The following is a 27,513-nucleotide window of genomic DNA, read 5'->3' on the forward strand; positions in this document are numbered from 1 at the left end:
CCCTCATCTGTGACTAATCACTGCTGTAATTTTATCTCTCAGTTGTAACAGCTCAACAATCTCCTCTGCCCTAGACAGAGCAACTAATTTGTAAACCCAGGATGTTAACTTTATGGCTGCTTCTATGAAAGCAGGAGGTAGACACACTGCAGATTTACTGCAGGATTTGTATCAGCTATAACAAATGTTTTTCTTTTAAGGTTATTATGCTGTTGCTTATCATTTAGCGCAGAGAGGAAGTGCTGAGTTCAGGTCCACTTTATTACAAAGCTTGAGGAAGTAAGAAAGTGCAGCACTGTACTCATTTCTGTATATACAGCTTTATTCACAAAGTCTACACAAAGAGGCCTCATTATTTACACGCACATCACATCCGGTGGAATCATCACATGGCTCCTCCTCCACGCCGCGCCCTGCGGGAAATCAGAGGCAAAGTGTTACAGCTAGCAGAGAAATGTATTGACTTTATAGTATTCTAAAAGGTTTTTTTGTCCGCTTTAGCGTGCCTTTATCCACCTATGTGATAATCATAAAAATAGAATATTATGCTGAATATATTTGTCACCGGTAGCACGGCCGTGATATCAGCTATCACGGTTTCGTGAATCAAGCCCCTGATGTGCAGAAAATGCATACAGAAAACCGACAGACGAGTGTGCTGCCAGCCTTAGCTTATTACACTCACTCTGTCCATCTCTGATGGAGCAGAACTGGCTCTGCAGACTCCTCCAGCATCACTACAGTACACAGCACTCAGGGAGGGGTAGAGAGGTTGGGGGCTGGGCACAAGAGACTGCTGAACACTGAATAGGGACTGTCTACACAAATCTGCAAAACTCTGTATGATTCCTTATCGGTGGCTGAGCAGACGCAGTCAGGACAATTGTGCAAAGAGCAGAAAGTTTTTTCTCTCCACGCCCTTAGTTGTCAGTCTCTCAGGACAGGGATAAGAAATTTCTCCTCCCATGGGGCCCCCTGCGCAGAGGCGTAGCTAGGGTTTTCAGCGCCCGAGGACAAAGACTAGTAATGCGCCCCCAAGGTGAAGGTTGCGGGGCGCAGTGCCAAAAAGGGGCGTGGCCACATAATAAATGTGGCTGTGGGTGGAGCCAAATGTACATGGAGGTTAGCAGGCTCACGCTCACCCACCCTCCCTCAGTATGTACCTTCCAGCATATTCCAAGACAAATTCAGCAATCATGAGCCTCCCCCCCCCCCCATCAAGACAAATTCAGCAATCATGAGCAAACATAAGGCCCCCAACATGACCAACTCAGCAATCATGAGGCCCCCAACAAGACAAATTCAGCCATCATGAGGCCCCCAACATGACCAACTCAGCAATCATGAGGCCCCCAACAAGACAAATTTAGCAATCATGAGGCCCCCAACAACACAAATTCAGCAAACATGAGGCCCCCAACGAGACAAATTCAGCGATCTTGAGGCCCCCAACAAATCATGAGGCACCCAACAAGACAAATTCAGTAACCATGAGGCCCCCAACAAGACAAATTCAGCAGTCATGAGGCACATAAATAGACAGAATTTCACATAAATAGGCAGAATGCCCCCTTAATAGGGTAGACACCTCTCACCTGGCAGCAGTTCCCCAAAATACACTCAATCTGACAGCAGTGGTTACCCAAAAATAGGTAGCCCCAGGTCTATAGGTAGCCCCAGAATAGGTGACCAGCAGTGTAGATGTCCCCAGAATAGGTGGCAAGCAGTATAGATGTCCCCAGAACAGGTAGCCAGGGGTAGAGATGTCCACAGAACAGGTAGCCAGGGGTATATGTGCCCAGTATATGTAGGCAGGGGTATATGTCCCCAGTATATGTAGGCAGGGGTATATGTCCCAGTATATGTAGGCAGGGGTATATGTGCCCAGAGTAGGTAGCCAGGTGTTCCCCTCCCCAGCAGGAGGGGATCAGCGCAGAGAAGAGGGAGAGCTGCTCTCCCTCCCTCGCTGTCCCATCCATTAATGTCCGGGGGTCTGGCGCAGCGGGCGGAACTTACCTCCGTCTCGTCGCATCGCCGGATGGATTTACCGCTACTCTGGTCTGGTCCAGACCAGAGCAGCGGCTGCAGCACCCGAACTTCCGGCGCTGGAGCGAGACGGAGGTGAGTTCCGCCCGCTGCGCAAGACACCCGGACATTAATGGAGGGGACAGCGAGGGAAAGAGAGCCCCCTAAGGTGAGGGAATGAGGGGGGAGATGGCCCCCCTTCCCTACCGCTGCTCACAGCTCTCCCTCTTCTCTGCGCTGCTCCTCTCCCCAGAAAAAAAACCAAAAACAAAGCAGCTCAGCTGGGCGCCCTTAGGGACCCGGCGCCCGGGGGCACTTGACCTACTCCGACCCCCCCTAGCTACACGTCTGCCCCTGCGGTTTCTGGGCCCCTCCTCAACTTCATCCCTCGCAGGGTCTATTGTTACGCTCCTGGGGGATTGCCACACATGCTTTTTCTTATTATTGAAATATAAGGTCATGCACATTGTTATAACAGTTCTGATAACTGGAGAGTAATGCTTACCGGCGAGTCGCAGCACCGCTCACCGCTTCTGGCAGGTGCCGCACAGGCAGCCGAATAATCCGTTAATCATCTGGATTAAGCACAGCACTATCTGGATGGCGCTGGCCACCATGATGGTGGAAAACAGGATGATGTTAAATTCAACCACTCCGGCAGGCAGAGTGCAGCGAGTCCAGACTTCCTTGTGGAAGAGGTAGCTCCGCTTCAACCTGCGGGGGGAGGAGGAGCACTCATCAGCACAGCTGCTCATTATATCACATTTACATGAAGAAATGCATTGGTATTTTTCTGTAACATCTTCCCAGGTACTTTAAAGAGGAACTGCAGTGAAAATAACATAAGGAATACAATTGCTTATTGTTTACAATGTTCATTTAGGGCTTGTTCACACCGAGGGCGTTTTGCGCGTGTTTTAAGCGTCGGCGACTTTGAAAAACGCCCTAAAATACCTTGTGCAATGAATCCTTATGGGATAGGCGTAACAATAGCGTCTGCAGCCCCTGCCCCCGCGGGGAGGCCCGGGCCCCGCTCAGGGCTGTTTTGGTGGGCTGGAGGGGTCGCAGCATGAGAGGAATGCCATGCTGCACTTCGGTGGGGAGGGGGGACGGTCCTCCCTTCCCTCACCTCGGGCTCTCCCCTCGCGCTCCCCTCCAGCATTGAATAGTTTGTGTATGCAGGCAGCGGGCAGAGGCAGATACATACCTTCCGTGCGCTCCAGCATGGACGTTTCTCCCACTAGTGTCTGACGCGACTTTCTGTATAAACAGGAAGTCGCGTCAGAGGCTAGAGAGAGGAACATCCACGCTGGAGCGCACGGAAGGTATATATCTGCCGCTGCCCGCCGCCTGCATACACAAACTATTCAATGCTGGAGGGGAGCGTGAGGGGAGAACCCGAGGTGAGGGGGGGACCGTCCCCCCTCCCCGCCAAAGTGCAGCATGGCATTCCTCTCATGCTGCGACTCCTCCAGCCCCCCAAGATGGCCCCAAGCAAGCCCCAAGGGGGGGGGGGGGGGGGGGGCCGCTTAGTATTTCTGCAGGTTGGCCCGGTGGGACCTTGTTACGCCTATGTAGGGAATAGTTCATATCAGCGCATTTCGTTTGCTTTCTGTTCACAAAAGCGCTGCCTGTACCATTTTCGTGGCAATTTTGCTACAAAGGAGAGTATAAGAAAAACGCAAAACACTCAAATCTTTTTTCTTTTTTTTCATCCGGTGATTGCGTTCGCGCTTTTAAGAATAAATACATTGTATTTATTCTTTTCCTGGTATTTATTTACAATGTATTTTTAATGTATTTATTTATACATTGTATGTATTGTTTTCTGGGTCAAAGAATTCACTTCCTGACTGATGTCAGGAAGTGACAAAATGGAACCGCTCTGCAAAAGCACTTTGCAAAAAATTGTAGCGCGCAGTGGAGTGGCGGGAGAAACACTCAAAAAATCGATTTTTAGAAATTTACATGTGAACAAAGCCTCATAGATTATTTAGTCAGCGTTTGCCTATAAAGTCTTTCCTCTCCCTGATTTACATTCTGAAATGTATCAGGCCTGGAACCCACTACAAAAAGCGTTTTTAATTAGTGTTTTGTAAGTGATTTCATGAGCGGTTTCCGGCGCTTTTGGGAGCGTTTTTAAAAAGTGTAAGCTTTTTGCCAGCGATTGTGTAGCGATTTGCGATTTGCGATTTTAACACTGATTGGTCCTTTCAGTGTATCAGCATTTTTTTTTTTACAGCTTACAGTAATTTAAAATCGCACTAAAATCTCTATGTGTAGCGATTCATGAGCGATTATGCCAGCGTTTATATACTTTACATTATTGCAAATTTCCTTCTGTTTTAAGAAGGCAAATTTCACCAAGTATACTTTACATTGAAACGCAAATGCTTCCAAAATGCGCAATGTCCTGCTACTGTGATTTTGGTAATCGCAATCGCTGCAGTGGAATTTGGCCCATCCATTAACATTAGCTAGCGTTTTAAATTGCTCCCTAAACGCTCAAAAAACCGCTCTAGTGGGTTCCAGCCCTCACAGATGGTGACATTTTTAGTCCTGCCAGGTGATCTGTATGGAAGAGGGAGATATTGCTTGCTTGGCAGTTGGAAAAAGCAGTTATTTTCCACGCAACGAGGTTCACACAACCCACTGTACGTGACTAGCGTGTCCATTGCTAATGACTGGTGTCCCCCTCTGTCGCCCTCTTTTCCTTGTCTTCCTATGTCTCGTCATGTCTCCCTATGTCCTTCATGTCCTCCGCTGTGTCCCTACTCCCTAACCCTCCGCTGCCCCCCTGCATCCTCTTATCACCCCCAGATCCATGCCCTGCTGTCCGCCTGCATCTTCTTCTTTCCCCCGGCTCCATGCCGCTGTGTCCCCGAGCTTCAGCCTAGGAAGAAGTGCAGCAACTTGTGTTTCTGCTGGAGCCGATGGCCTCACGGGCTAATTAGCCGTGAGTGCAGTGATTGGCTCAATGACGGAGCCATCGTCCCACTCGTAAGACCCTCGGCTCCAGTAATAACACAAGTTGCCATAGTTTTCCCCTTACTGACACTAGGGCTTACTTCCGGGATATATTTCGAGCACGCTTGAAATTCCTGCTAGGACTTACCATCAGGGGATGTCTTAATTTTGGGGAAACTAAAGAGTTGCAGTAGAACTGTGCAGAATAATATAGAATCCATACATCCACTCACTCTAAATACTCCAGGTCCATTTTGAAGGGGGCCGTCCAGCGCTGGTTTCCGGAGAGGAACTTGTAATAGCACTGAGGTCCGTTGACCAGTCCCAGCAATGAGGTGGCGAAGCCGTAGACGGAGCCACACACTGCCACTCCCGCCAGGAATATCGATGCAAACATCTAAGGGAAGGAAATTTGGTCATCAATGCATGGAGAGGAAAAACACAACACTATTAATAACAGGAGGGTGAGAGAGCACTCAGATCAAATGAGGTGAATACATTACTTCAGAAGTCCCTTGGCCTGCATACTTGATCTTCTGGCCTCCATACACATACATGTAAACATGGTGCTGTAAGATCATCGGGGCACGCATGGCGGTGGAACGCCGAGACCAGGGCTGAGACGCAAGCTTCCGGGTCTCGGCAGCCAACTGACGTCACTGGAGCGCAGCCTGGCGTTCAGCTCCCATTGGATAGGCGGCGAACGCGCTTTCAGTACTCTCTCCGCCGCTGTAAACATTAGCCATGTGTGTGTTGCCTGTCAGCTGATCTGCTGACACGCTGGTATGTCATTGGTTATTTTCGATTCTGTTTGTTTCTGATTGGTTAGTCCTTGTATTTAAGCATGGTGAGCGCCCCCAGACATCGCCCGTGATAGCATTAGCTTTTGGCTTGAAGCTGGGTACCTGGACTTTGCCTGTCTGCCGCCTGGATCGACCTCTGCCTGGATAAGGACTTGAATGAACGCTGCCTGGACTAACATCTGGCTAGTACTGACCACGCTATCTCTTAAAGGGGAACTGAAGAGAGAGGTATATGGAGGCTGCCATGTTTATTTCCTTTTAAGCAATACCAGTTGCCTGGCAGCCCTGCTGATCCTCTGCCTCTAATACTATTAGCCATAGCCCCTGAACAAGCATGCAGCAGATCAGGTGTTTGAGACTTTAAAGTCAGATCTGACAAGACTAGCTGCATGCTTGTTTCTGGTGTTATTCAGATACTACTGCAGAGAAATAGACCAACAGGGCTGCCAGGCAACTGGTATTGATTAAAAGGAAATAAATATGGCAGCCTTCATATACCTCTTACTTCAATTCCCCTTTAAGTGCCTGAACTGCATAATCATTGTACCTGCTTGCAGTCATCTGACTCTCATCTGGATTGCCTCATCCTCCAGGCCTCAGGTGACTATTATACTTGTGATACTGTGCCTTGTATGATTGTTATTGGTTGTGTTTGGTGAATACTATCTGTCAGCCTGTTTGCTACATCTACCTGCAGGGTTATTGTAGTTCTGTATTAGGTAGGAGCTTAGTGCAGGTGTTACGGGCTGGGCTATAGGTCTGTCATATGGGCATACAGCCTGACCTATAGTCATTGACCAGACAAGCCTGACAGGTGCCAGGAAATTTGGTTGCAGGGTGAAGCTGGAAAACGGCTCACCCTGCTCCTGAAAAACTCTTAGCGGCGTTAATGACTATTCCCCCTCCCCGAGGCGTAGCTGTGCACGGCCATTGCACCCCCACGTGCAGTTGGCTCTCTGGCTACCTGAAGTGCCCCTGCTTCTCTCCCTATCTCTGCAGAAACATGAACAGCAGCAGAAAAAGGCTATCTAAAGGGGGCACATCTGGCAATCTAGATGGGGAGGGGGAACATCTGGCTATAAAAAGGGGCACACATTTGGCTATTTAAAGTGGGGAACATCTGACTATGGGGTAAGGGTGCACATATGGCTATCTTAATAGCAATTGACTCCACCCATGACCACGACCACATTCTGATGTGTGGCCAGTGGCCACACCCATTTTGTCCAGAGGGGGGTGCAATAACTATCTTTGTTCCCAGGAGCTGAATACCCTACCTACGCCTCTGCCCCCTCCGGGCCACCATGGATCCTGGGGAAAGATGTAATATGGCCAAATCATGGTGTTTCTAAATTAATTTGAGCTCTGTCTTTCACCGATGCCCTAATGACATTCTGTACCATATCGAAAGAGGAGTCTGCACACAGTCTCGCGGGAACAAAGTGCAGACGTTTATTGTCCCATCACATCCATACACAGGATCTCACAATAGTAAGTTCAACTCTTCCGTTTTTGTAAGTAGGGTTTCATTACAGTATTATTATTATTTATTGTATTTATAAAGCGCTGACTGTAGAACCGCGGTTATCCAGAACTGAATTAACCGGAATTCTCAAGCAACTAGGAAAAAAAAATCCTGGCCTTGTAGGATGCATAAATCTACTTTTACACTTCTTTATACAGTAATAAACCTCTATTACATCAAAGCCATACTATCCCAGGAAACAAAATACATATATAAGTAGACAACTACTTACTACAGATGTATTGTACTGTCCACATTTTGATTTCAGTGAATTTGATATAGTAAATTATTACTATTATTATTATTATTTAGTATTTATATAGCGCCAACATCTTCCGCAGCGCTGTACAGAGTATATAGTCTAGTCACTAACTGTCCCTCAGAGGAGCTCACAATCTAGTCCCTACCATAGTCATATGTTTATGTATGTATCGTGTAGTGTATGTATCATGTAGTGTATATATTGTAGTCTAGGGCCAATTTTTTAGGGGAAACCAATTAACTTATCTGTATGTTTTTGGGATGTGGGAGGAAACCGGAGTGCCCGGAGGAAACCCACGCAGACACGGGGAGAATATACAAACTCCTTGCAGATGTTGACCTGGCTGGGATTCAAACCAGGGACACATCGCTGCAAGGCGAGAGCGCTAACCACTAAGCCACCGTGCTGCCCAAGTAGTAAATAAAGAGAATTCTCTTCCTGGCATTTTCCACCTTGCTTCCCTCTGACTGAAGCCAAGCCTGATGTAATTTCCTCCCTTACTTTTTTCTTCTTCTAGAAACTGCACTGTCATAGCTAGCTTGCTTTGTAAACACACCGAACTGCCCTCAGTCCATCACTGAGGAGCAGTAATGTGGGAGTGGTGATGACAAGCTTTCTTCTCATTGGCAATGGCAAAAATAGAGCCAGTCTGACTGAGATAAGATTTATTACAGCAGAAACATTTCTGAATAGATTGGAGTGTTTGCAATGCAGGATGAGGGTCCAGGCTGTATATTACACACAGAGCAGTGGATACATGGAATTTGAGTTTGTGGTTGACAATCCCTCTTTAAGTGAAGTATTTTCTTTGTCCTAATTTGTTTTTAATTATTGTATTTCAACATAAATACAGAGTTTATGGTAAGTATACAGTGTGGGGTATAGTAATGTTTTTTTGGTTGGTCCTATTTTTAACATCGTCTCTCAAGCAACCCGAAACTACCGGCATTACCCAATCCCCGTTGGTGCTGGATAATGGAGGTTTTACTGTATATCTTTTTATGGGGCAACACTGACACTTTGATACAATGGAAAGTAGTCAGTGTACAGCTGTCTTATCAAAATAACTTAAGACACGGCCATTAATGTCCAAAGGGAAGAATGTAAAAATTCTGCCTAATTAAACATTTTCTATTCTCGGCAATCCACCAGTCAAATATGAAGACCAGGAAGCTCTTCCTAGCAACGGTGTGTGGTTTGGAACTGTGCAGGTGCAAGTTCCTAAACACGTGAGCAGTATGCTGTGTACAAAGCAAGCTAGCTATGACAGTGCAGGTTCTAGGAGGAAAAAAAGAATGAGGCCTAGTGAACACCAAAAAACGCTAGCAGATCCGCAAAACGTTAGCGATTTTTGAAGCGTTTTTTACTTACTAAGAAGCGTTTTGCGGTTTTGTGTAGCATGTTTTGTGTAGCAGATTACAGATATTGTTACAGTAAAGCTGTTACTGAACAGCTATTGTAACAAAAACGCCTGGAAAACCTCCCTGATCTAGCGTTTTATCAAGTGTTTTGCGTTTTTCCTATATTTAACATTGGAGGCAGAAACGCCTCCGAAATCCAAAAAATGCTGCAGCCCGGGAGTATGCGTTTCTGCAAAACGCCTCCTGCTCTGGTGTGCACCAGCCCATTGAAATACATTACCCAAGCGTTTCCACATCCGCAAGTGGTTCTAAAAACGCTACCAAAACCGCTCGGTGTGCACTAGGCCTAAGGGAGGAAATTACATCAGGATCGGCTGCAGTCATGAGAAGTAAAAATGAGAAATTTTCTCTTTATTTACCATATAAAATTCACTGAAATCAAAACATGTGTTATGTAAGCAGAACAATTATTTATCTACCGTAGTTATATATGTGTTTTTTTTTCCTGGGATAGTATGGCTGACCCTGCGGCTTTCAAGACTTTGTATGTCTTCTTACCCCACAGCGGTTGTTGCACTTTCCACGCCGTCCCACACATTGAATTGCGATGGCAGACAGGAGGACCTACAAGGAAAAGAGTTGATGGTAAGTCAAATACAACATATTACAGGAAACCACATCACCTGCCTGTGACCCATATTTCCAAATGATAAATGATAGTGTGATCGCCCTCTACAGGATGCACTGAGCCAAAACCTTTGGTACTGGTTGGATACCTGACTGATAAATAGTTGTCTTTCAGCAGTTATCCATCTCCCAATATATTGAAATGTGTTACATAACACTATAGTGATGACTACGGGTGGTTAGTGAGATGTAAATTATTCCAAGTTGATGCAGGATTATGCAAATGTATGTGGCTAGATCCCACCAAAGGGGTTTTTTCCATATATAACAATATAAGTTAAACAGAGGCGCCAAAAAGAATAAAAACAGTAATTAAAATATTAAAAATAGCTGAGGGGGCTGTGGTGGATCCGCCCCCTCCAAGCAGACACAAAAACTGTGTAATATAATCAGAATCAATTTATTGGTACACTCCAGGGTATAGATATACAACGCGTTTCGCGGGTATGAGCTCGCTTCCTCAGGCAGTAAACGTAGGAGTACACTATTGGGGGGAAAAAAAGACAAAGGCACGTGTTGGTGTGTGGTAAGACAAACATGCTCAAATGATAGTTAATCTATTTGTTCTAAAATGTGCGTTATTGACTGAAATAGGCTATGGGGGAGTTTGGGATGGTTAGTATATTGCAGGGAAGTGGGGTTCTAAATGTGCGTTTACACTGACAAGGGATGTGGGGAAGGAGTGGGAGTTGTATACTTCAGGAAGTGGGAAAGGAACGGCTCGAGTGGTGTGGGTTAGGGTGGCAAGGAAAGGTGTGTGAAGGAAGGAATATACATGTAATTTAAAAGAAGGGGGGAGAAGCTGAACTGATAGGTAACATGATTATTGGAACAAACTTGAAATAGTCTGCCCATAAAGAAGGAGTGGTTTTTTTTTAAAAAAAGGTCGCATGTAAGCAATAAATATAAAGGTAGATTCAAGCAAAAAAGGAATAAAGCTTACCAGCAATCTGTCAGCAACACACCTGGCGCCAAAGTGCCTGGGTGTTGTTTTCTGGTCCCTTAAATTAAGTGCTGGGCGGGCAGTAAATTGCGTACATGTTTTTTTCCATATATAGGCAGTGCGTGAAAGTTAGCGTTTTGCTGCATATGTGTTTGTGCGTTATTAGTGCTTTTACGCGTTTTCAGTGCATTTGCGTTTTGCATTTTTCCTCTGCACATGTTTTTCTTGCGTTTTGCATGCGTTTTAATGCCTTTTCGGTTTGCATATATAAACCGCATATGCATTCTGTATGCATTTTGCATGCGTTTTTGATATAGGTTTTATGCTAATCACTAGAAAGTCAACAGGAAGTGGAAATACATCATTAGACTTATTTTTTGTTTGTTTGTTTTGTTTAAAAAGCATAAAATACGCATGCAAAATGCACTAAAATGCAATACCTCTGCATCACCATTGACATTCATTATGTGCGTTTTAGATACATTTTGGAAAAATATACAGCAAGACCAGCGTTTTAACCACTTCACCACTGCGGGGTTTTACCCCTTGAGCACCAGAGCAATTTTCACCTTTCAGCGCTCCTTCCATTCATTCATCTATAACTTTATTATTACCGTATTTTTCGCCGTATAAGACGCTCCGGCATATAAGACGCACCCAGATTTAGAGGGCAAAAATCAGGAAAAAAAGAAAAAACTAAACCTAGGTGTGTCTATGATGCAGGGGTGTCTTAAGGACTTTTTACCTCCCCCTTTCCAGTTACATTACATACTATTACACCACATATGGGGACAGTGTTATGTGCTGTGTCCCCCTGTGCCTGCTGTGTCCCACTGTGCTGTGTCTCCCTGTGCTGTGTCCCCCTGTGCCTGCTGTGTCCCCCTGTGCCTGCTGTGTCCCCCTGTTCTGCCTGCTGTGTCCCCCTGTTCTGCCTGCCGTGTCCCCCTGTTCTGCCTGCAGCCCCCTGTGCCAGTGTCCCCCGTCCCCCTGTTGTGGCAGTGTCCCCCTGTTGTGGCAGTGTCCCCCTGTTGTGGCAGTGTCCCCCTGTTGTGGCAGTGTCCCCTGTGGCAGTGTCCCCTATTGTGCCAGTGTCCCCTGTGGCAGTGTCCCCCTGTTGTGGCAGTGTCCCCCTGTCGTGCCAGTGTCCCCCTGTTGTAGCAGTGTCCCCTGTGGTAGCGTCCCCTGTGCCTGTGGCCCCGTTGTCTGTGTGTCCTCCAGTGCCGGTGTCCCCCTGTGCAGGCAGTGTGAGTACACATACATTACCTGCTCCTGCCGCCGCGCTCCTGGCTCCCCGATCCTCTTCTTCCATCTACCGCTGCCCGCTGCTGCCCCCGCCGAACATCGCTGGCCGGTCTTAGCCGCATGGATACGCTATCAGCACACCACAAGCCGGGGTCACGCATGCCGCCGAACAACGCTGGCCGGTCCTAATTATCCGCGCAGGGATACACTATCAGCGTGCTGATAGCGTATCCCTGCGGCTAATTAAGACCGGCCAGCGATGTTCGGCGGGGGCAGCAGCGGGCAGTGGTAGATGGAAGAAGAGGATCGGGGAGCCAGGATTGGAGCCAGGAGCGCGGCGGCAGGAGCAGGTAATGTATATAGTGCTTCCCTGCGCACCTCTGCATCCCGAAATCCGTACCTTCGCCGCATAAGACGCACCCACTTTTCCCCCAACATTTTGGGGAAGAAAAAGTGCGTCTTATACGGCGAAAAATACGGTACTTATCGCAATGAAATTAACTATATCTTTTTTTTCTCGACACCAATTAGGCTTTCTTTAGGTGGGACCAAGAATTATTTTATTCTAAATGTGTTTTAATGGGAAAAATAGGAAAAAATGTGGGAACAAAATCAATATTTTTCAGTTTTTGGCCATTATAGTTTTTAAATAATGCATGCTACTGTAATTAAAATTCATGAAATGTATTTGCCCATTTGTCCCAGTTATAAAACCGTTTAAATTAAGTCCCTATCACAATGTTTGGCGCCAATATTTTATTTGGAAATAAAGGTGCATTTTTTTCAGTTTTGCGTCCATCACTATTTACAAGCCCACAGTTTATACAGTAACAGTGTTATACCCTCTTGACATAAATATTTAAAGAGTTCAGTCCCTCCCTAAGGTAACTATTTATGTATTTTTTTAATTGTAATTTTTTTTTCTTTTTATTACCAAAAAAAAAATAATAATTGGGGAGTGTGGGAGGTAATGAGTTAATTTATAATATAAAACCATGTATTTTTATATGAAAATATTTTTGGGTGTAGTGTTACTATTTGGCCACAAGATGGCCACAGTACCTTTTTGTGAATGTGTCCTGTAAGCGTAGGATGTACGCTTACAGGAAGTGTTATGAAGTTGGGAAACTTTTTTTTTCACAATGATCGCGCTGCTTCTCATAGAAGCAGCCGAGCATTGCTGGGGGGCTTAGATCAACGAATGGGAAAGTTTTTTCCCGTTCATTGATCTCCGGGTGAGTGGGCGGCGGCGTGCACAAGCGCAGGAGCACGCGCACGAGCGAGCAGAAGCGCGGACAGCGGCAGTAGTTACGGGGGTGCGTGTATCTACGCCCCTGGTGGGGAAAGGGTGTTAAAAGGGGCGTAGATACACACACCGGTGGTGGTAAAGTGGTTAAAAAACATACATTGCAGAACACAAACATATGCATTTTTCCATGCGGCCCATTGACTTGCATTATGTACTTTTTTGCTGGGTTTTCCGCAATGCTAGCGTTTCTGCCTAGTGTGTTCCTACCCTGTGTTGCAAGGCGGAGAAATCGATTAAAACAACATTTGAAATTTTAAGACAGGGTTCCCATTTATAAAAATACGTGTACACTAATTCTGAACAGCACTCGCAGTACATCCAATGAAAGGCAATGGAACATTTTCTAAAATTCACGTATTCGCTTTTTCGCATGCGTGCAAAAAAATCTTACTTCTTGCAGTATAAATTTGCACATTACATGTGAATTCCTGTTGACTTTCATTCCATTCTGAAAAAACTCATGCAAAAATTTGTATACGAATGCCTATTTTAATGCAAATAAAGCATGCAAAAAACATTCATTCAACATTCATACAAATCGCTATAGCTAATCGCAATCGCTAGCGTTTTTAATGTTGGTTTTGTGATTTTGGTAGCAACTTTAAAAAGTGTCAGGTTTTTGCCAGCGGTTGTGTAGCGATTAGCGTTTTTAATTCTGATTGGTCCTTTCAATCAATTTTTATTTTTTTACAGTGTGCAGTAATGTAAAAACGCTAGCAAAATCGCTCTGTGCAGGTTTTGACGCCGATTACGCCAGCGTTTATATACTTTACATTGCAGAAACGCTAACGCTAAAAATGCTGTATGTCCTGCATTTGCGATTATGGTAATCGCAATTGCTCCAGTGGAATTTGGCCCATCCATTAGCATTAGCTGAGCGTTTAGGGACATTGCTAGTGTTTCTCACTAAACGCTCACAAAATCGATCTATAAAAAAAATGCATTATCAAATCTCTCCCCCCCCCCCCCCCCACCATTTGTTTCCCCAGAAAGTGAGGGCAGCAATTGGTGTATGGGAACCAATTAACCGCTTAATGACAAGCTGACTTATAAAAAACGTCCTGCTAGAGCCTCTTAATGGCTCCAGGACATTTTTATAAGTCAAACAGTGCTGCTGCTGCGCTGTGCGCGCTCCTGCGCGTGCATGTGAATATTGTGAAAAAAAAAAACCACCAAAGAAAAAATACACCTTTATTTCCAAATACTATATTGTCACCATACTTTGTACTAGGGACATAATAAAAATATTGTGATAACCAGGACAAATAGGCAGATAACATGTGTGGGTTTTATGTACAGTAGCAGTGTTTATATTAAAGCTATCGGGGATGAAATTGGAGAAATAGTGTTATTTTTTTTTCTTGTTTTTCCCTTTAAAATGCATAGAAAATAAAGTAATTACTGAAAACAAATCTCAACCCCAAAAAGCCTAATTAGTGTTGAAAAAAACAAGATATAAATCATTTAATTGTGATTAGTAGTGATTAAGCTATTGGCAAACGAAAGGGATGAGCACTGAAAGGGGAAAATCGCTCTTGTCCGTTAGGGTAGAAACCGCTTTGGGGTGAAGAGTTTCAACATAGGGCTCTTTACCACTACCATTATTTTGTGATTCCAATTACACAATGCTAGTAACTAATGAAACGAATCGAAACTGGAAATCAAAACATTTCCATGACTTCAATCTCTTTGTGACACAATTCTCTCCCAATCTCTATCGCCGTCCTGCTGCAATTTTTTTTTACCGAATGATCTCCTATAATTTAAGTGGGAGCGCAGGAAAATCAACAGTTGCATTGCTGTACAATTCACCCCACGATTCGACAATTGACAATATTTTCCCGCTCATTTTTTTCCCTCTGCAAATGTGAAGTCACAGAAGTCTTGCTGCACCCCCAGACCGCAGCCCGATGGCAGCAGAATCGCGGTTTGCTGCAGTTGGGAATAAACGTGATCGCATTGCAGTATGATCGCGGTTCTTAATGGAAAAGGGCCCACAAACTAACATTACGTGTTATTTCCAAACACGCATGTGATTCTGCTAAGTGGGCTCCCTGCCCTGATTCTGTAATCCATTCAATATTTTCATGGTTGTTCTGTGCAATAAGGCACAAGGCCGGATTTATCTTCTATCCGCCCTTAGGCCAACTTTCTTGCATCTTCCCTTCCATGTGTAGCACCCCCAGGGGCTTTGCTAGGATCCTAAGAGATCTGGGCACTTCTGTCACAAAATGGGCGTGGCCACACACCAGAACATGGGTGTGGTCATAGGTGGAGCCAAATTTACATGAATTAAACAGCAGTCTAAGTAGCATTCCCTGATCTTCTAGTGGACCCCTCCTATGCGCCCCCCATTGAGGCACCACAACTCCCAGCATGCCCACATGGAAGAACCACAGATTCCTGCATGCCCCCATAAAGGCACCACAGCATCCTGCATGGCACCACAGCCAGGGCCGGATTTAGGCCGAGGCCGCCTAGGCCATGGCCTAGGGCACCACAGGATGAAGGGCACCAATGCAGCAGACTAAACTGGTGCAGCATTTTCAAGCTTGCAAATGCAGCAATGCAGGGAGATCAGGCGGGCGCCTGACCACGGTACTCTGCTGCTAGCAACCTGTGCAGCAGCCACCTTGCTCTCTGTGCACGTTTGCATTGTGGCCGGCGGCTATGGACTTGGGCAGCATTGGAGACAGAAAGGAAGAGGAAACTTCTGCACTGGAGACAAGTGGAGAAATGAGTGACACTGATGGCTGCTGCGGTGTGAAGGTGAGCTGGCTACCTATACTGAAAGGGGGGTGGGAAAAGGAGGGATTAAGGGAGTCATCTGGCTACCTATACAGGAGGAAAGGGGGGAGGAGTCATATGGCTACGTATACTAGAGGGAAGCGGGAGGGATCCTCTGGATAGCTATACTGGAAGGAAAAGGGGAGGAGTCATCAGGCTACCTATACTAGTGGAAAGGGGTGAGGGGGTCATCTCGCTACCTATACTGAAGGGGGGTGGCTGGTGACATTGGCCTAGGGCGGTAAAGAGTACAAATCCGGCCCTGGCCACAGCACCCAGTATACCCACATAGAGGCACCACAGCACCTAGTATACCCCTGATTGATGAACCACAGCTCCCAGCATACCCGCCATTGAGGCACCACAGCTGACTCTGCCTGGGGGACATCCGGGGCACCCCAGAATAGATCCGGGGCATGTGCCACTGATCTTTGGAGCTAGCAAAGCCCCTGAGCACCCCCCTCCTATTCACTGTGGATCCCCCTCTTCCATGTCTAACATTCATGTACAGCAGCCTCCTTCAGTTAGATACAGATCCCTTGAGCAGCAGCAGCTCCCTATGTCCATGTGCTGCTCCTTATTTGCAGTCTCTGTATTCCATTTACAGCCTCTTCTTCCATATGCAGCAATACCTCTTTCATGTCCAGCCGCCCCTTGGCCAGCTGCACCCAAGACCAGGGCCTTTGCGGCCTTTCCAGAAATCCGGTCCTGATATGGAACAGTTGGAATTGTACCGTGTATTGCCCTTCTTACATCATTGTCATCCAGTTACAATCCTTGTGCCACTCACCTGTCCCCTCTCTGGCAAGTAAAATATTATGATATATGTAATACATTGGACAGTGAATTACTATAATTACAGGATTACTCAGATAAGGATATACGTATCTAAAAGCGTAATCCTGAATTTATAGCAGTAATACACATATCTTTTATGGGTGGTGTGAGTGGATGTCATTAGGTCGTATATCCTTTCTTGCATAATACCAAGTAATATGACAAGAATTTCCTGGTGGTTAGCTAGAAATTCCTCTTCTGCTGTCCCTAAAACCGAAAGCCCAAAGTACACCTGAAGGGTTACGCCTGCAGTGACGGGCTGCAGAAGGATCCAGGCCCAGAGGCAGTGTGTCATGTTAGGAAATATCACTTCTCTCTCTCTCCCCCTCCCAGCTTAAGATTTTTTTTCTTGAGCTCAAAGGAACTATCTCGGGCACAACATTCCGGTGCAGGCTAAGTTCACGCCATGGGCAATTAGATCGTTTTCTGCAACAGATCACATCAAGCAAACAGGCGTGTCGAGGGATCCTATATTATCTGTGGGATTGGTTCACACATGTCCATTGTGGTAGCGGAATGCAAAGTCCTGTCCTGTGTAACTTGGACAAATGCACATGTCATAGAGATACACTGTCTATGATATGTCCGCTACAGCAGACACCACCAGATGCAGATGGGTCATGTATCGGATCCACTTTGGCCGTCTAAATCTGATCTAGTGGTGAGTGTGAACCCAGCACTAGTGCATACAAAAACATTAAGGCCTCTTTCACAGTGCGATGTTAAAGTCGCAAGTTAGAAAATGTTATAACGCAGACTAACGCCCAGCAATACTAAGTCTGTGCAACATTCACAGTGCACACGTTGCGTTGTGTGTAACTTGTAGCAATATTTAGAAAGTGTTCCATGCTGTGTGTTTAGCAATACATTTGCTGCGTTATGTGTGATGCACATGCTCAGTAATGTTTTTGTTTTTTTAATGTAACGCATGCGCCGTTTTCGTTCAATCACTGTTTGACGAAAACGGCGCACCAAACGCAGGGCTAAATAACGTCCAAGTTATAGTCTTTCAATGCGTTGCACTAGGGGCACGTTATGCGACCTTAACGTCTCATCAAACGCAACGTCCCACTGTGAAAGAGGCCTTAACCCTTCTCACATCCTCTACAGTGTCTTGTATAAAAGGGTTCAAATACAGAACAGTTTCCGCCGTGGTGGAGCGATGGGAGGAGTGGATAATTCTGGCTGCCGCATTTATGATGGACTGCAGCGGGGCAATTCGGGTCATAGGTAGATCATACAGAAGGGCATTGCAGTAGTCAAGACGGGAAATTATGAGGGCATGGATGAGGAGTTTGGTGGTGTCAGAGGTCAGGGAAGGGTGGATCTTGCAGATGTTACAGAGGTGGAAGTTTCAGGACTTTGTGAGGTTTTGGATGTGGGGAGTGAAGGAGAGTGTGGAGTCCAGGGTGACACCCAGACAGCGGGCTTGAGAGGTAGGGCGAATGGTAGTGTGGTTAACAGTGACATGCACATCTGGGAGATTCAGGGATGGCCGGGGTGGGAAGATCATCTATTCCGTTTTGCCTAGATTTAGCCTAACACAGGATTGCGTGATTACCATTCAGTTTTGTGGGAATTAGCATGTTTGCTCTCATGGACTGATGTCCACAGAAAAGCCTGCTTCGCCTCTCACACCCTGCCCGTCATAGCGGTCAGCTTGCCATAGTTTATTTGCTGGGTTCCTTGTGTAAAGTTTGAATATTGTATTGCATTACCTTGCTTTGCCTGCTTGGACATTCACTGCACCCGTGGGTGTACAGGGAAGTCTTTTCCTATCCTGACAGTTTGGAGACTGCCTTCACCACGTTGGTGACTGGTAAGATTCTTGCTTGTCCTGTTCCTGTGAACATAACTATAGGCTGCGGTTGCTATTAGTTACGCTCCTACTGGTTTGTCTTGTCCGTGCCAGTGTGGATGTTTACTATCGTTGGGGCAGCGATTAGATTGGAAAGCATTCCGTCTGTCTCTCTGTTGTCTGTCCTTGTTACGTAGTGTGGTGGATATCAGATGCTCAGTGCTGCGGTCGCACTGAGCAACCATTATGTCTTGTTAGCTGGCAAGCATTCCGTCTGTCTGTCTGTTGTCTGTCCTTGTTACGCAGTGTGGTAAACATCAGATGCTCAGTGCTCTGGTCACACTGAGCAACCATTGTGTCTTGTTTATTGTGGCGGTTATCAAAGCTCAGTGCTGCGGTCGCTTTGAGCAATCTTGCTGCCTTGTTAATAGCTCCTGGTGTGATATGTGTACTTCCTCCACAAGAGCATTCCGCTCTACTACCTATATTACCCAGCTGCATAGTCTAGTTTGCTCTGGTGGTACTCTGGTTTTCTCGGCCTGAGCCACTATACCTTGCACGGTAAGACCTGGGGTTAACCGAGGTCAAGAGACATATTCCATGTCCTGTTCAAGCGGGGGCTTGTCTATAGGTGAAGACCGTTGGCCAGGCTCAGAGCTACGGCACTAGATTGGGGTATAGTGGCTGAAAGAAAACAGGAGATCTGCCAGGCATTACAGTTACAAACATTTATTGGACAAAAAATAAAAACAAAATGCATGCAGTGGCCCGACATGTTTCACAAGGCTCATCCTTGTGAGCCTGCCAAACTGCCTCATTGCCAAACTGCCTCTGATGAAGTGAGGGTGACCCTTGTGAAATGCATCAGGCCACAGTAGGCATTTTATTTTTGTCCAAGAAATGTTTGTAACTTACCTACTGGCACAAATAGCCTGCAATTTACTGATATCCCAATCCGGCGTCTTGACGACTCAGCCGGAGAGCTTCAACACCTTCCATATTGGATCCTTGGACGGTTCTTCCACACACAGATGGGACGATAAAGATCAAGATCGAGGACAGATCAACAGTGGTTTATCCACTAATACACTTGCATGCTGAACTGTCAAGTTTGGCATTTCCACCCATGTAATATGTTGCTCTGAACAAGGGTTTTCTACATGTAAAATGCTTGTTAGCTGTTCGGTACTGCTGCCTTTAGCCGCTCACCTGCCTGGGCTTCTCAGAACTTTGCTGCGAGTCACTGCTTATCCCGTTCATTCTTGGAATAAGGATTCTAAGCATGGCTGGTGCAATCATGTCCTCCTCTACAGCAAATCTGTCTACCCATTTGGATTGTACACCAGTGGATTCCGATTGGAAGGTTTGATGACACAGGCCATCCGGACGACCCTCGACACTAGAACATTTGAGTTTATTTTGCATTTGAATAATGTTTCATTTGTATTTGAACAGGTGTTTAATTTGCATTTGAATAGTGTTTTATTTGTATTTCAATTGGTGTTTAATTTGCATTTGAATAATGTTTTATTTGTATTGGAATCTGTGTTTGATTTGCATTTGAATAGGATTTCATTTGTGTGTCAAATTGGTGCTTAATTGCGGTTTTGAATGGTTATTTCGGAATTCTACATTTGCGTACAGTATGGCTACAGCTATACACTGTATTCAATACACTCGACACTACTTCAAATACAGAGTAAATGCCAGCCTGCTTAAAAAGCAAAGAAAGAAAACAAAACAAAACAATAAAAAATAAATTTTAATTAAGAGTTGCAACTGTAAATGTAAAATCCATCTAAAAGTGGCCATACACTAATTGATTGCCACCTGACTTGCCCAAAAGACAGATATCTGATGAGAAAGGGATCTATTTCCTGCCACACACAGCAAATAGATTTTAGCAGGAAGTCTATTCAAAAATCTACAGGTAGCAGGTGGCGGCGCCCAACAATATAAACAAATAAAAACACCTTAAAACGGAGAGGCAGTGGTGAGACTCACCAAGCCAATGGCAACTTGATTTAAACTAGACAATTTATTTATACTGAACAACAAGGGTATAACAATGCGTTTTGTGGGCTTTACCCGCTTCCTCAGGTCAATGATACTCAAAAGCAAGTACCCAATGCTTGAGTAGAGAATGTTACGAGTGCCTCCATCCTCTTCTTATAATAATTTACACTTCCATTCCACTGGAGTTTTTTGTTATCAGTTCAGTCTCCTCTTGGGGGCTCATAACCAGGAGTGTGACCTGTGAGGACCTTCTCATACCCGAGTAGTGGCAACAATTCCACCGTGTGCCCAATTGGTGGTTGCCATCTGCCTGCTACCTGAAAAGTGATAGTAAATCTCCTTACGCAGATCATTACCCGATGCTTGGACATATTGCACTATTGGCTGTCTGGGTGTCACCCTGGACTCCGCACTCTCCTTCACTCCCCACATCCAAAACCTCACAAAGTCCTGCAACTTCCACCTTCGTAACATCTGTAAGATTCGCCCTTTCCTGACCTCTGCCACCACCAAACTCCTCATCCATGCCCTCATAATTTCCCGCCTTGACTACTGCATTGCCCTGCTGTCTGGTCTCCCTATGACCCGAACAGCCCCACTGCAGTCCATCATGAATGCAGCAGCCAGAATTATCCACTGCTCCCATCGCTCCACCATGGCGGATCCCCTCCTTGAATCCCTCCACTGGCTTCCCATCCAGTCCAGAATCAGATTCAAGATACTGTGTCTGACCTACAAATCTGTCCACAAAACCTGTCCAACCTACATTTCTGATCTTACTCAGAGGTACACACCTAGCCGCTCACTCCGCTCTTCCAATGAACTTCGCCTAACCGCCCCCCGCATCACCCAGTCCCATGCACGCCTCCAGGACTTCTCAAGAGCTGCTCCAACACTATGGAACTCCCTACCTCCACCCATTAGGGCAGCCCCCTCCTTCAACATCTTCAAGAAAGCCCTCAAAACTCACCTTTTCACTCTGGCCTACTACCCCTCACAAGTGCTCTAAACCCACAGCTGAACTCTGGTCCTCTACCTCTTGTGCCCTTACCTCTCCCTCTAGATTGTAAGCCTTTGGGCAGGGTCCTCCTCCTTTTGTTTCCTACCTGATCATGCACCTCCATTACTGTGAACCCATGCTAGGCATCTGAGTGAACCTAACTTGCCTAATCTCCATGCTCCCCTCCAGTGACTGACTAAGCATTACCTTGTACTCATACTGTGCTGCATGATCTGATGTTTCTTGTATTCAGGTATTGCCATTTTGCTGTGTGTCACCCCTAAATATTGTATGTATCCCTATTTATTGTGCGTAATATGTTGGCTCTTTGTAAATACAATAAATAAATAATAAATAAATAAATTGGCTACTGTTTTTCTCTTTTGTGTTTCTTTCAGTTCCTGGATTATCCTGGTCCAACCCATTTTCAAATTAAGAATCTATGCTAAGGACTGCCGCTACCACTCATAGTACTCATAGTCCCCTTCCCTGGGCCCCAGAGCCAACTAATTACTCCCCAGGTCTCCTCACAAGTTTTCATTGTGCATCCTTGGACTCTTGTTTCCATCCTGGATGCCCAAACGTTCACATTACCAAATATTTAATGTGTACAGTGACAAAGACGATGTGGTTATAGGGGGGTGGTCCTGGTCAAGACAATCTCCTGAATTCCAAACTGAATGTCAGAATGGGAAAGAAAGTCGATTTAAGCAATTTTGAGCGTGGCATGGTTGTTGGTGCCAGATGGGCCGGTCTGAGAATTTCACAATCTGCTCAGTTACTGGGATTTTCACGCACAACCATTTCTAGGGTTTACAAAGAATGGTGTGAAAAGACAAAAACATCCAGTATGCGGCAGTCCTGTGGGCAAAAATGCCTTGTTGATGCTAGAGATCAGAGGAGAATGGGCCAACTGATTCAAGCTGATAGAAGAGTAACGTTGACTGAAATAACCACTCGTTACAACCGAGGTATGTAGCAAAGCATTTGTGAAGCCACAACATGCATAACCTTGAGGCAGATGGGCTACAACAGCAGAAGACCCCACTGGGTACCACTCATCTCCACTACAAATACAAAAAAGAGACTACAATTTGAACGAGCGCACCAAAATTGGACAGTTGAAGACTGGAAAAATGTTGCCTGGTCTGATGAGTCTCGAAAGAGTCAGAATTTGGCATAAACAGAATGAGAACATGGATCCATCATGCCTTGTTACCACTGTGCAGGCTAGTGGTGGTGTAATGGTGTGGGGGATGTTTTCTTGGCACACTTTAGGCTCCTTAGTGCCAATTGGGCATCATTTAAATGCCACAGGCTACCTGAGCATTGTTTCTGACCATATCCATTCCTTTATGACCACCATGTACTCATCCTCTGGCTACTTCCAGCAGGATAATGCACCATGTCACAAAGCTCTAATCATTTCAAATTGGTTTTCTTGAACATGACAATGAGTTCACTGTACTAAAATGGCCCCCACAGTCACCATATCTCAACCCAATAGAGCATCTTTGGGATGTGATGGAACGGGAGCTTCGTGCCCTGGATGTGCATCCCACAAATCTCCATCAACTGCAAGATGCTATCCGAGCAATATGGGCCAACATTTCTAAAGAATGCTTTCAGCACCTTGTTGAATCAATGCCAGGTAGGAATAAAGGATACCAGAACCAAAAGGCTCTAATAAAAATGGTAGATGCAGTGTGTAGGGTGTAAAAAGTACATACCGGCCGCTCCTCCTGGCCCCCTCCCTCTGCCGCCATTATTGAAATATACATGCTGGTGTCCCGGCGACTTTGGTGACCCTATGTGTGCAGTATGTCCTTTCCTCTTTCCTTCTGGTCGACGCTCCACTAAACCAAGCATCACATGATTAGAATCACATGATTAGCATGTGACGCTAGGTTTAGTGGAGCGCACATGCAGCACGGAGGAGACGGAGGTGTCAGCATGCTTCTGAGCCTCTAACTATGCGCCGGCCAGAAGGGAAGAGGAAAGGACATACTGCACACACAGGGCGCAGTATGTCCGGGGCAAAGGTCAACAAAGTCGCCGGGATACCGGCATATATATTTCAATAACGGCTGCAGAGGGAGGGGGCCAGGAGGAGCGGCCGGTATGTACTTTTTACCCCCTACACTGCATCTACCATTTTTACCAGAGCCTTTCGGTTCTGGTATCATTTATGGCAGTTCTGAAGGTGAAAGGGGGTCAAACACCGTATTAGTATGGTGTTCTAAATAGTACTTTAGGTGAGTGTACATGTGTATTTTACAATTTTTCACGATAGTCGTCCTTTAAAGGGAACCTGAGGTGAGAGTAATATGAAGTCTGCCATATTTACAGTATTTCCTTTTAAAGCGGATCCGAGATGAAAAACTAACTATAACAAGTAACTTGTCTATATATCTTATCTAAAGTTTAGATAGTTTACACAGCATATCTAGCTGCAAACAGCTTCAAAAGATTATGATTATTTATTCCTGTGATACAATGGGCCTGATTCACAAAGCGGTGCTAACAGTTAGCACGCTGGTGAAAACCCCTTTATCATGCCTAAACTCAGTTTAGGCATGATAAGTTAGGTGTGATAAGTTTAGGCATGATAAGTTTAGGTGTGATAAGTTTAGGCATGATAAGTTTAAGCACCAACTGGGTTAGCACCGCAGTGCACAGCTGATAAAAAGTTTTGCGCTAGCAAAGTCTGGTGCACTTCGCATAGAGTTTAATGGCGCTGCTTTGCGTGCGGGACTTTGCACGCTATCTACACTTATCTAAACTTAGCATGCCTAAACTTATCACACCTAAACTTATCACACCTAAACTTATCACGCCTAAACTGGCTTTTCACCAGCGTGGTGCAATGGTTATCACGCCTAAAGTCTCTAAGTGGGTTAGCACCGCTTTGTGAATCGAGCCCAATGAGGGCAGCCATGTTCTGTTTGTCACATTGTCACAGGCTGAGGGCTGGAGATGCTATCAGCTTGCCTGTGTGTAAATTCAGTCCCCTCTCCTCCCCTCTGCCTCTGATATCAATGGCTAGTAATCTTCTCCTCCTCCTGCCCAGACTGAGCTCCCATAAGCCCTTGCTACAGTGCCAAGGTACAAAAGGAGCTGTGGGCGAGGCTTGTTTAGTTTATAGGGAATTATTAAAACACAACAAAAAAGTATTTGGCTTGAGGAATGCCCTATAAACTATATGAAAGGAACACAATTATGCAATGAGTAAAAGTTTATCTCAGATCTACTTTAAGCAATACTAGTTGCCTGGCTATCCTGCTGATCCTCTGCCTCTAATACTTTCAGCCATAGCCCCTAAACAAGCATGCAGCAGATCAGGTGTTTCTGACATTATTGTCAGATCTGTCAATATTAGCTGCATGCTTGTTTCTAGTGTACTTCAGACACTACTGCAGCCAAATAGATTAGCAGTGCTGCCAGGCAACTGGTAGTATTTAAAAGGAAACAAACATGGCAGCTTCCATATCACTCTCACCTCAGGTTCACTTTAAAGGGTACCTGAGATGGTGGAAAAGAAAAAAAAATATACATACCTGGGGCTTCCCACAGCCCCCTACAGGCTGATCGGCCCCTCACGAGCCTTCTGGTCAACTGGATCTTCCATAATTCACCCCGGAAAATCCTCTAATCAGAGCCAGTCAGCACAGTCTGGCTGTGCAGGCGCAGAATGTTTCCAGACATGGGGGGGAGCATCTAACTGCACATGTGGACGACTTTCTTGGGTGAATTGAGGAGGATCCAGGTGGAGCAGAAGGATGGTGAGGGAGCGATCAGCCTGGAGGGGGCTGGAGGAAGCCCTAGGCATGTATTTCTTTTTTCTTTTCCACCATCTCAGATTCCCTTTAAAGGGGAACTTCAGCCTAAACAAACATACTGTCATTAAGTTACATTAGTTATGTTAATTAGAATAGGTAGGTAATATAATCTCTTAGGGCTCTTTCACATTAGGGCAGATTTTCTGCGTTTCAACGCAAAGGATAAAGTTTGCGTTACCCAAGGTGAAATGAAAGTCCATAGACTTTCATTTTAGCTTTCACATATAACGCAGCCTTTTTGTGCGTTGCGTTCCACTGCACCGAGGCGCAGTTTTTTGGCCAACGCTAGCTTTATGCGTTACAATGTTAGTCAATGTAAAACGCACACTATGCGCGTTTTTAATCCGTTAACGCAGGCAATCAGTCCCAGAATGCAACAGAGGAACAATGTAGAAAGTTGACAACTAAAAGAAAAAAAAATTACCTGCGTTTTTCTATGTGCAGTAACGCATTGAAAACGGATTAAAAACGCACACTCACTGCAGTGCAACGCATATCAAAACGCAGTAAAAGGCATACAACAAAACGTATGCTTTGAGCGTTCTCCAACGCAAGCTCTGATGTGAAAGAGCCCTTAGGGCTCTTTCACATCAGACAACGCGAACAGGAGCCGTTCTCCTGCACGCGTTGTCTGCCTGCGGCGTGTCGTCGGGTATCTGCGGTGCGACGCAATCAGCGACGGTAGCTGGTAATTAAACCCGACGGAAACCGCCGGCTCGCGGGTGCGTTGGAGGAAAAACTGCGCCCGGGTGCGTCGGAACCGCAACGCATCGAAACGCAGCGTCGAGTGTGAAAGGTAAAATGAAAGTCTATGGACTTTCATCTTACCTTGGTTAACGCAATCGGCTTCCGTTTGCGTTAACGCAGAAAGTCTGCCCTAATGTGAAAGAGCCCTTACCGATCCAGTTTTAAAAGAACAGGCAAATGTTTGTGATTCATGGGGGCTGCCATCTTTGTCATGGGGCAGCCATCTTTTTGGTTGAAAGTAGGTGACAAGGAGCATAAGACAGTTCCAACTGTCCTGTGTCCTGATAACCCCTCCCAGCTGCGTGCGCTAGGCTTCAAATGTCAAATTCAAAATGTAAAAAAAAATAAAATTGCACCAAAACAGCAGAACAAGAACAACAACATCAGAAATCCCATCATGCTTTGCACAGCATTAGGTGAAAAATGCCCAGGCAGTTTTTTTCTGTGCAGCTAAAAATGAGGCTTATATAAGAGAAAAAAAGTTCTGATGCTGCGAAACAGTTAAAGAAACACCAGGCCTTTCCAGTGCTGCTGAGTCAATTTTTAGTCTGGAGGTTCACTTTAAGTCTACAGTAACAGTCCTCCTTTAGGCTACTCACCATAAGACCACTCCCGAAGACTCCACCTAGGTAGAGGACCTCCGCAGTGAGCTTCTCGCTAGGGTCTTGTACAGCTTCCAGTTTCCAGTCTGGGAACAGAAGTAAAATGTTGCACAGGATGCACAAGCCGCTGAAAGGGTACAGGGCGGCCCCTATAAATTTAGAACAGTTTCCCGTACACATAGTCTCCTCTGCTGTCCAGAAAGCTTGTAGAGAAGGGAGGAACGGTGGTGGTGGAGAGATCACCGAGTCCTGAACTCCAGGAGGACGAGGGCAGGACGCTGTGTGGGAATCCAAGAAGGTTATTCACTCCTGGACAAGCCTTCTTTATTGCCGGCTGAATCACAGAGCAATTCTCTCCGGTGAAGTTTGGACCCGCATTCCCAGAGTGAGGATTATAGATTGAGACAATCTATGTAAACATTCTACAGAAGGCACAGGCCAATGTGTTCATAGAGGGAACGATTACTAGCAGGGCAGGACTGGGTAGGGGAGAAGGTGGGAGATTTCCCCCCAGGCTACTTCTCATTTAAAGATTTAGGGCTGGTGCAGTGCCTGGTGCATTCAGGTTTTTGCATAAGGCAATGTGAATCACTAGGCTGGCTGAGGGAAATAAACGCACAATTACAGAGCAATTAAAGGGCAGGAAAGCTGGTAAATGTACACAGCATGACAGCATGATGCAGAGCAGAGGTTTGCCTGCAGGGTCCCTGGGGAAAAAAAACTGTCTGCTTTCTCACCACCAAGCATGCCCAAGTGATGTTTT

General features: G+C 45.7%; 1 protein-coding gene and 1 long non-coding RNA gene across 2 annotated transcripts in view; one reads left to right on the forward strand and one right to left on the reverse strand.

Annotated features, from left to right (window-relative positions):
• The window catches only part of LOC137562579 (uncharacterized), a 64,020-nt gene extending 41,345 nt beyond the window's left edge, over positions 1-22,675 (forward strand). Inside the window, exons 2-3 of the long non-coding RNA XR_011030142.1 lie at positions 9,509-9,588; positions 21,961-22,675. This is a non-coding gene — a long non-coding RNA (uncharacterized lncRNA). The remainder of the gene's footprint in view (positions 1-9,508; positions 9,589-21,960) is intronic.
• LOC137562578 (transmembrane 4 L6 family member 4-like) lies at positions 302-26,930 on the reverse strand. The gene is made up of 5 exons (XM_068274065.1): positions 26,748-26,930; positions 9,502-9,567; positions 5,226-5,389; positions 2,531-2,739; positions 302-413 (listed from the first exon to the last, which is right to left on the reverse strand). The coding sequence occupies exons 1-4, from the start codon at positions 26,928-26,930 to the stop codon at positions 2,550-2,552; spliced, it is 603 nt and encodes a 200-aa protein (XP_068130166.1). The 3' UTR covers positions 302-413; positions 2,531-2,549.
• Between the last annotated feature and the right edge of the window lie 583 nt (positions 26,931-27,513).

This window comes from Hyperolius riggenbachi, chromosome 3 (genome assembly GCF_040937935.1).
Source record: "Hyperolius riggenbachi isolate aHypRig1 chromosome 3, aHypRig1.pri, whole genome shotgun sequence".
NCBI classification, from domain to species: Eukaryota; Metazoa; Chordata; class Amphibia; order Anura; family Hyperoliidae; genus Hyperolius; species Hyperolius riggenbachi.

Coding starts and splice junctions, on each gene's coding strand:
- LOC137562578 (XM_068274065.1), bottom strand. CDS start 26,930: ATGTGTACGGGAAACTGTTCTAAATTTATAGGGGCCGCCCTGTACCCT. Junction 9,568..26,747: donor TCTTCGGGAGTGGTCTTATG/GTGAGTAGCCTA, acceptor TTTTCCTTGTAG/GTCCTCCTGTCTGCCATCGC. Junction 2,740..5,225: donor ATGGACCTGGAGTATTTAGA/GTGAGTGGATGT, acceptor CTCCCCCCGCAG/GTTGAAGCGGAGCTACCTCT.